This window comes from Staurois parvus, unplaced genomic scaffold (genome assembly GCF_062004578.1).
Source record: "Staurois parvus isolate SC_StPar_1 unplaced genomic scaffold, SC_StPar_1.0 ptg000231l, whole genome shotgun sequence".
NCBI lineage: Eukaryota > Metazoa > Chordata > Amphibia > Anura > Ranidae > Staurois > Staurois parvus.
The window spans coordinates 490,802-501,373 of NW_028318027.1; the positions used below are offsets into that span (position 1 = coordinate 490,802).

General features: G+C 41.2%; 1 protein-coding gene across 1 annotated transcript; it reads right to left on the reverse strand.

Moving 5' to 3' along the window:
- Positions 1 to 4,840: 4,840 nt before the first annotated feature.
- Positions 4,841 to 5,992, reverse strand: LOC149460370 (olfactory receptor 5P68-like). The gene has a single exon (XM_089679776.1). It carries the CDS (start codon positions 5,990 to 5,992, stop codon positions 5,036 to 5,038), a length of 957 nt encoding a protein of 318 aa, XP_089535902.1. The 3' UTR covers positions 4,841 to 5,035.
- Positions 5,993 to 10,572: the final 4,580 nt, after the last annotated feature.

The following is a 10,572-nucleotide window of genomic DNA, read 5'->3' on the forward strand; positions in this document are numbered from 1 at the left end:
ATGTATGAAGGTGTCAGGCGGGTCTTATATATATTTCCTTGTTACATTTTCTACAAATACTGATCAGTCTCACAGGACTCATTACCCAGGAAGCCTCTGTTCATGTCTATTAATTCATTTATTTGATAAAATATGTAAAGCGATCTCATCTATCTGAGTGTCTCTAAGGTAGTAGTTCTCAACCCCAGAGAGACCAAAGCCTTATCAATTGTAAAATCCTTCCACACCCCAACGGTAAAGAAAAAAAGTGTATGGTGATACATTGAAAGTATCAGAATGGATAAAAAAAATATTACCCATCCTTGGTGTCAATGGCAGAAGTTAGTGCCCTATACTAGGAATAGTGCCCAAAGGGCTACATCCAGCCCTTGGGTAGTAGTTTGGAGACCATGCTGTCAGGTCATACTCAAAAGCTGTTTGAAAGTATGTATCCTCTGCTAACCTTTTTTGTGCATACAGCATTCACTTCCCATCACAGATCAAAAAAATGTAAGATTCAGTTCTATTATCGACGTGTTGTGGACCAAAACAGGTTAGAATCCAGATCTACTATTGTGTTGTTGACAAAAAACTGTTTAGAATTCAACTCCGCTATCATCTTGTAAACCAAAACAGTTTAGAATCCAGCTGCACTATCGTGTTGTGAACCAAAAACAGTTTAGGGTGCAGCTCCGCTATCGTGTTGTAGACCAAAAACAGTTTAGGATCCAGCTTGACTATTATATTGTGGACCAAAAATAGTTTAGAATCCAGCTCAACTCTTGTGTTGTAGACCAAAAAAAGTTTAGGATCCAGCTCCACTATCATGTTGTGGACCAAAACGGTTTAAGATCCAGCTCCACTATCGTATTGTAAACCAAAAAAAGTTTAGGATCCAGCTCCACTATTGTGTTGTAAACCAAAAACAGTTTAGGATCCAGCTCCACTATCGTGTTGTAAATCAAAAACTGTTTAGGATCCAGCTCCACTATTGTGTTGTAAACCAAAAACAGTTTAGGATCCAGCTCCACTATCGTGTTGTAAATCAAAAACTGTTTAGGATCCAGCTCCACTATTGTGTTGTAAACCAAAAACAGTTTAGGATCCAGCTCTACTATCGTGTTGTAAACCAAAAACTGTTTAGGATCCAGCTCCACTATCGTGTTGTAAACCAAAAAAAGTTTAGGATCCAGCTTCACTTTCATGTTGTAAACCAAAAACAGTTTAGAATCCAGCTCAACTCTTGTGTTGTAGACCAAAAACAGTTTAGGATCCAGCTTCACTATCATGTTGTGGACCAAAACGGTTTAAGATCCAGCTCCACTATCGTGTTGTGGACCAAAAACAGTTTAGGATCCAGCTCCACTATCATGTTGTAAACTAAAAACAGTTTAGGATCCAGCTTCACTATCATGCTGTGTACCAAAACGGTTTGAGATCCAGCTCCACTATAGTGTTGTAGAACAAAAACAGCTTAAGATCCAGCTACACTATCATATTGTGGACCAAAATTGGATAGAATCCAGCTCCACTATCGTGTTGTGGACCAAAAACAGTTTAGGATCCAGCTCCACTATTATGTTCTGATAATAGGCAGCAGTGCAGGTTACATGCCTTGTGGAGCTATTGTGACATGTTGCTCTCCAACAGCAGAACACAGAAATAAAAAAAGGAAGACTGGAAACCCTGTCAGATATTTTTGTCAGTGATTAAATAGATTATAGACCATCCTTGGACTTCTTTTATCCTCTATCTACACTTTCTCCATGGGTTAGCAAACTCTATCGCTCTACTCCTCTGCTCAGCCAGTCAGTCTCCTTGAGCATCACTACTTCACTCACTGTTACAAATCAAATCTTTCTAAAACTGAGCTCCCCCCGCACCTCACCTGACTTCTTGAGGCCTTCAAGATCAAAGCCACAAGTATGAGTGACTTGTCCTTTCAACCCCACAATCAATGTTGAATTTGCCTCCTTAACCTGTAACATCTCCAAAATACCCCCCTTCTTCTTCATCAATGACATCGCAAAGTTAATAATTCACTCCCTGGCTATATCGTGTCTTGACTACTGCAGCTCCCTCCTCATTGATCTACCTCTACATTCACTTCAGTCCATCGAGAATGCTGCTACCAGACTCATCTATCTCACCAACTGTTCAGTATCCACTACCTCTCTCTATCAATCCCTCAACCGCCTTCTGATTACCCAACAATTAAAAAACATGTAAGCAGGTTGAGTTTAGTGCTGCCTCAGCCAGGAGGGTTAGCGTTAACTTGCTTCCCAGGTCTTTCTTGGTGGGTTTTCTTGGGTCCAGCCCACTGGTCCTGTGCTGTATAAATTGGGACAGGGGACTGATCCTGGGGGGTGTGCACAGTATAAGACATGTTGCTGCTGCTGGATCTCGTTCATCCAGACTACTGCCGAATCCGCACCATCTATGCATAAATAGTCTGCTACAGAGTACAGGACTACTGAGATCGACAAATTACCCAAAGATACCAGTCCTGCAGATCTGTCTTAATGGATTCTCATCCTGTGCAGGTATGTTGGGGCAGCCACAAGTCTGAGCTAGGGACTAGGGATGTTAGGGAAAGACTGTTTTCAAAATTATTTTAGGTAAAGCTTCTGAAACTTTATCTTGGTCTGGTCTGGATTTACTAAAGGTGTGTAATACAAGTAACCAACACCAAACACATAGTCTACAGCGTGTGCCAGTTAAGCATAATGGGGTATGAAGACAAATCCATAAGAGTTAACATGGTGTGGAGTAAAGGAAGTGATTACCAAGGGTAAAAAAGGTGTCACCTGCGGACTATCGTAGGTGGTTGCCTGTGATAGGTGGGATAGCCTCTTGAAAGAGGAAGTTGTTGCTGGCACACTTTCCATGAGTGGTCCATCTCCCATAGCAACAGGATCAGATCTGCTCCTCAGAGGTCTCCAACCTGTGCACACGTACAGGAGAGGAAGAATTAAGGAAGTGTGCTAGGCGCACGGCCGGTTCCCATTCTGTTACTGCGTGTGAGGTAGTGGAGATACGCTAGACCGGTGGAGAGGGCATTGGCTCTGCTTGTTCTTCCTAAATGCAACAGTGACTGTGGGAGTATATATTAACATTAATCCTGACAGCAGGGGATTTATACACATGGTGGAAGCAGTCGCTGCTGCCTGATTGCTTCCACAGCCCCCAGTCATGGGCTCCCCCTACAAGCACTCCTACCATGTATCTGGGCCCTGCTTGCCCATCTGTGGGCCCGGGGAGTGCCATGGTGCGTACCAGAGGGTGGAGCTCCCCTCCGCTTCTATCTGTAACCTGTAAAGCAACGTGTGAAGTCACTTCTGGGTCACGGCTGTCACTTCCTAAGCAAGCACAGCTGAGGAGCAATGTATTGCAGTGAGGTCTGCATCACAATGCATTGAGTGGAGGCCAGAGGAGACATTGGGGGTCTTTTAGACCCTGCATGGGTCAATAAATAAAATCTGAGTGAACATAAAATGAATGCGATATTTTATACTGTTTTTGATAAACTAACGCATCAATATCCGGTTGGATAGATGGAGTAGCTATTCTCAATTAATTCTCAAGGTGCTCATCAGATATTTTCATTCTAATTTTGCCCTTCATGTGCGTCATCATTAGTAGTTGCTCACAAATATAGGTGCTGCCAAAAACTGATGACATTAATAAGACCTGATTGTGAAGAATGGAAGATTTTTCTTTGGGAAGATAAAGCTTATAAATGTCCAGTAAAGGGACACTGTCAACATTTTCTTTGGGTGCGAATGTTCATAAGTGTAAATGCATTTTCACAAAGAAGTCCAAAAAAAAAAAATATTTAAAGTGATTGTAAAAGCAGATAAAAAAAACACTGAGCACAGAGCATCTCTGATCCTCCTCTCCTTAGGTCCCGCACCACCACTCCTGGACCCTCCCTCCTGCCAAGTGCCCCCACAGCAAGCAGCTTGCTATAGGGGCATCTGAGCACACTCACTTTCGAGCCGCAGCTCAGACCCACCTCCTTCTTTCTCCTCATTGGCTTACTGGCTATGGTTTACAGTAGTGGAAGCCAATGGCTTCTGCTGCTGTCTCAGCCAATGAGGAGGAAGGGACCAGGGACAGCCAAGGTTCTCATGCACATGCCTGGATTGACATGGGGCTCAGGTAAGTATTGGGGAGCTGCTGCACACAGAAGGTGATTTACCTTCATGTATAGAATGCATGAAGGTAAAAAAAAACCTTGAGCCTTTATAACCACTTTGAGTATGTTTGCGATTATGTGTTTGGCCGCATTCATAGCTGTCTTGGGCTGCAGGTTGGACAACCCTGTCCTAGAGTTTATTGAGATGGCCAGCTTCACACAGAGACATAAAGAATAACACAGCATTGTAAGTCATTATTGGGGAAAATACGAGCTGCATGGAGACCACAGGCAGTACCGGTGACTAGTCCTTTATCATACTCAGCGGCATGGAGACCACAGGCAGTAAGAGTGACTAGTCCTTTGCCATACTGAGCAGCATGGAGACCACAGCCAGTACCGGTGACTAGACCTTTGACATACTCAGCGGCATGGAGACCACAGCCAGTACCGGTGACTAGTCATTTGCCATACTCAGTGGCTTGGAGACCACAGCCAGTACCGGTGACTAGTCCTTTATCATACTCAGCGGCATGGAGACCACAGCCAGTACCGGTGACTAGTCCTTTATCATACTCAGCGGCATGGAGACCACAGCCAGTACCGGTGCCTGGTCATTTGCCATACTTGTCTTTTTTTATTTTTTTAATTCTTTATTTTTAGATTTTCTGCATACAAAAAGAGAAAATAAAACATACAAGTATATACCACATATAGCATGACAATAAAATACTCAAGAAAAAGTTACAGGAGTGAACACCAAACAAACTCAAGAAGGTTTCCATACTTGCCTTTTTTGGGCACAGCTTCCAGTTCCTCTTAAAAAAAAAAAATTATCATATACAAGTCTGGAATGTAAAATTATAAAACATTGTTCTAATTTACTTTTTTTTCCCAAAAGTTTATTGTTGGAATACATTAAAAATGAACATTTATGACATGTTGTTTCATTTCACTCATTGTGGTCTGTAGTGCTTTTTGAAAATCCTGGTTCCTTAGCGTGTAAATGATGGGGGTTATCAGTGGAATCACGTATAAATAGAAAAAGGACATTGCTTTATAGACCTGGAAATAATTATTACTCCTCGGCACTACGTATAAAGTAAAAATTATGGCAAAATATATAGCTGAGACCACTAGGTGGGAGCTGCAGGTGGAGAAGGCTTTCTTTCTTCCTTTGGATGACTTTATCTTGAGGATGGCCATGATGATAAAGGTGTATGATAAAACAACTGCCACAAAAGGTGTAGCACACAGTATAGTGCTGACCACGATGGTAAGAAACATAAGAGGTGCTATGTCTGAGCAGGCAAACAGAATCAGGGTGTTGAAGTCACAGTGGAAGTGGTTGATTCTAACAGGGCCACAAAATTCCACTTTAATTAAGAAATAGCATATTGCTGCCACAATCACAGAGGAAATCAACCAAAACCCAATCACTAAATACAGGCACAGTCTAGTATGCATGAGAGCGGAATATCTCAGAGGGTGACAAATGGCCAAAAATCTGTCATAGGACATTAATGTAAGCAGGAGAGACTCCACATTTGATACACCTCCCATCACATTTAATTGGATAATACAGCCAAGTAAGGAGAAGACCCCTCTTCCCAAGAGTAAGTCATGCAGCATCCGTGGAACCAGATTTGCGGTGTAAACAAATCCAACGAAGAGCAAGTTACTGATCAGGAAGTACATGGGGGAGTGGAGGTGAGGGCTTTTATTAACCAAAAAGATGACCAGCAGGTTCTCAAAGCAGGTCAATGTGTAGATGACCAATAAGAAAAGGAAATACGGAATTCTGTAGGCAATGAGGTATTCAAATCCAACAATCAAAATTTCAGCTGCAAGTGTTTGATTCTTTTGATGGGTCATCTGTGAACAAGATTGTCACAAGAGAGTGTTAATAATTGCATCAGCTCAGACACCCGTACATACACTAGAGCAGTTTTCACATTCATTCAGCAACTAGGCTCCATTCACACTTGATAGTATTAGAATATCTAACAGAATTGTACAATTCTACCTGCGATTCCAGAATCACATCAAAATGCAACGTTCTTGAGGTGCCATTATTTCTGAATGGCACCCTAAACATGGTGTGGTTTTGCCATACGACAAAAATGCTAAGCCAAATACAAAAATTTGATACACAAGCTTCTTTGAAGTGTTTTTGGAGCAGAGGGAGGCCCATTGAAAATTTAATGGTGCTGCTCGAAAAAAAGGCATTGCAGAAACACATGAAAAACGCAACATATATATATATATATATATATATATTTTATTATTATTATTATACAGGATTTATGGCACCAACAGTTTGCTCAGCGCTTTACAATATAACGGGAGACAATACAGCAACAATACAGTTCAATACAAGAGGAATAGGAGGGCCCTGATCCTGAGAGCTTACAATCTAAGAGAGAGGGGCTAGTGGTACAAAAGGTAGTAACTGTGGGGGATGGACTGATAGGAGGAGTAGAAGATTCCATTGTTAGCTGAGGGCAGGATAGGCTTCCCTGAAGAGATAGGTTTTCAGAGATCAATATATATATATATATATACTGTATGTTGAAATACATTTTTATTACAAAATATATGAAAAATATTTTTAAAAATAAATTTTTCAAATATACTGTATGTCTTTAAAAATACATGGAATCCAGGTGGTGTTCTTGGCTTTGGATGCTGAGAAAGCCTTTGACGGTTCATTGGCAATATTTGGAAACTACTTTAAACAAGTTCGGTATAAGTAGATTTATAAAATCAGCTATTATGGCATTTTATACTGTTCCCACCGCACAGGTATTTACGTCCAATGCCCTATCGAAACCTTTCAGCATTACAAATGGAACAAGGCAGGGCTGTCCACTGTCTCCCATTATCTTCTCCTTAGTGATGGAACCATTAGCAACTGAGATAAGAGATAATCCACAGATCTCGGGCATTCGAGCTGCGGATACCTCCCATAAAATTGGTTTATTCGCTGATGATGTCATACTTACTGTCACTGAACCTGTGAAGTCCCTTACAGAAATGTCATCTTCATTGCAATCTTTTAGTGTAGTTTCCTATTATAAACTTAACATTACAAAATCATGCGCCTTACCGATAGCCATACCGAAAGTTCTTTTAAAAGAGCTCAAAGCTAAATTCCCCTACAGTTGGACCCATAAAAAACTAGACTTGGTATCTGTATATCTTCTCCAGCTTCTAACACCTTTAGAGATAACTACGAAAAATTATACCAATCAGTTTTAGTGGAACTACAGAGACTCGATAAATTTGAAATCTCATGGATAAGTAGAATAGCGGCTTTTAAGATGCTGATTCTTCCCAAAATATTGTACTACTTTCCAACTATTCCGATTGTTGTCTCTCATGATTACTTCAATAAATTAGAGGCGATACTTAGAACCTATATCTGGCAGGGGAAGAAACCGAGAATTCCGTTCCTGGCCCTCACCAAACCTAAATCTAAAGTGGGGATCGGTCTTCCAGTGCTCTCCCCGTATTATTACGCATCTATTTTGGACCAACTTCACCACATCAGACAAATTATGGGTACAAATTAAGAAATCTGTAGTCCCCAATAGAGACCTTAGGGCCCTATTGTTAGCTAAATCTACCAAATTCAAACTCCTTAATATGTTTCCTCCATCTATCACTGCATCTCTTGAGGCATGGATGTATGGCGTACATAAACTAAACTCCTCCTCCCCTAAGATTCATATAGACATACCACTATCAGCGTATGAATACTTTATTCCTAATCTCAACACCAAACCTTTACAAGACTTAGGTTACAGCACTTTTATTGAAATAGGAAATACTATCCCAAGTAGAGGTCTACTTCCTTTTCTAGTATACAGTTTTGTATATCATATTGTCTCTTTGGTTGCATCTGTGCTCTAGTCTCATCTCTTTATATCGGTTTCTTTATTTATTTCTTTGTCCTCCCTTCTTACTTCTTTTGAGGTATTTATGTCTATATATTATTATTATTATACAGTATTTATAAAGCGCCAATGGTTCGTTCAACGCGGAACAGAACATGTGACAGAACAATACCAATACAATGCAAAACATGAGGGGATTGAGGGCCCTGCTCTTTCGAGCTTACAATCTAGGAGGGAGGGGGTGGTGGCACAGGAGGAGATAGCTGTGGGGGATGGAGTGGTAGGAAGAGTGGAGGAGGTCGGCAAGTTAGCAGGGGGTGGGGTAGGCTTCCCTGAAGAGGTGGGTTTTCAGGGTGCGCCTAAAGGAGAGGAGAGTAGGTGATAATATGATGGGTTGGGGCAGGGAGTTCCAGAGGATGGGTGACACCCTGGAGAAGTCCTGGAGGCGGGCATGGGAGGAGGAGACCAGGGAACTAGAGAGAAGGAGGTCTTGTGAGGAGCGGAGTGTGCATTCTGGATGGTACTTGGATATTAGGTCGGTGATGTAGTTCAGGGCAGTATGGTGGACGGCTTTGTACGTCAGTGTTAGGATTTGAATTTGATCCGTTGTGCAATCGGAAGCCAGTGGAGGGATTGGCAGAGGGGGGTGGAGGACACTGAGTGGAGGCCAGTGGAGGGATTGGCAGAGGGGGGTGGCGGAAATGGAGAGGTTGGAAAGGTGAATGAGTCTGGCAGCCGTATTCAGGATGGACTGAAGCGGGGATAGCCAGCGGCGAGGCAGGCCAGTGAGGAGGGAGTTGCAGTAGTCAAGTCGTGATATGATGAGGGAGTGGATGAGCTGTTTAGTGGTTTCTGGGGTTAGGAACGTGCGGATTTTGGCGATGTTGCGGAGGTGGAGTCTGCACGAATTTGTTAAAGATTGGACTTGGGGCTGGAAGGATAGGATGGAGTCCAGAATGACACCCAGTACTCTGGCCTGCGGGGCGGGTTTGATGGTGGCGTTGTTGGATGTGATGGAGAAGTGAATGGGGTGGGGTCCGGGTTGGGGGGGGAAGACAAGAAACTCGGTTTTGGAGAGGTTCAGTTTAAGGAAGTGGAGCGACATCCAGTCTATGCCCTATATATATGCCCTAAGGGTCAATTAGTCTGGTAACTGGTAATGCAAACACTGACCTTTTCTAATATATATACAATTGTAGGCCTAAGGGCAATTATATAACTGCTATTCTAGATCTAAGAGTGTATTAGCGCCACGGTGCTGAGACATGTCTACGTATTATTTCTACCCTGAACTATCTTTGTTATTGTAATTGTTTTACGAAAATTTAATAAAAAAGATTTGAAAAGAAAAAAATACATTGAATCTACATTTTTGGAATGCATTTACAAATATATGTAAAATATGTGTTAAAATGACTTTTTTATATGCTAAAAGAAATCTGAATATATATAAAAAATATTTTTTAACCACTTCCTGTCCGGACACTTTTACCCCCTTCCTGTCCAGGGCAATTTTCAGCTTTCAGCGCTATCACACTTTGAATGACAATTGCGCGGTTATGCAACACTGTACCCATATGAATTTTTTACCATTTTTTTGAGACAGATAAAGCTTTATTTTGGTGGTATTTATTCACCACTGGGATTTTTATTTTTTTTACTATGTAAATGAAAAAGTCCCAAAATTTTGAAAAAAAGTGGGTTTTTTTAATAAAATTTTGCAAATAAATAATATTTCATCATAAATGTTGGCCAAAATTGATTCCGTTATTTTTTTAGTAAAAAAAAAAATCCAAATTAGTTTACAACCAAAAATTATAATTTTTAAACATTTTTTTTTACATTTTTATTTTATTTTTTTTATATTATTATTTTTTATTTTTATTTTTTTTTTTACATACTGTCACCCTAGCAGTACAGTGTCACCATGGTGACACTGTACTACTTGTGGGGGGTGATGAAGATTTTTTATTTTTTTTTACACTGATTGCTTTTACACCCATATAGGATGTAAAAGCAATAATTTCTCTTTCTCTCTGTCTGCATTCTTGCAGTCATTGAGAAATACTGAGTGAGCTGTGATTGGTCACAGCTTGTCACATGGTACAAGGCTGTTGTGAATTGCCCTGTACCATGTGACCTCTGTGATCATTCACAGATTTCACACGTAGTAAGCAATGATGTCACAAGTGACATCTTGCTTACGACTTTGCATGTGATCACTGATTCGCCAATCAGTGATCACATGATCGGGACCTCGTACAGAGGTCCCGTCCGACGATCGGTGTTTCACTGTGTCCGGAGGACACAGCGGGCACCGGATCGCGGTGGTGCGCGCTCCCAGGGAGCGCGCACAGCTAGAAAAGGCGGGTGCCGTTTAGGAATGGCAACCCACCCCTGGAGTGCCACCGCCCTGCCGTTTATAAACAGCAGGCGGACGGCAAGAGGTTAAAAATGTTTTTAATATATTTTGTAACATATAAAAAACACATTTCAACATGCAGTATATATATATATATATATATATATATATATTTTTTTTTTTTTTTTAATAAA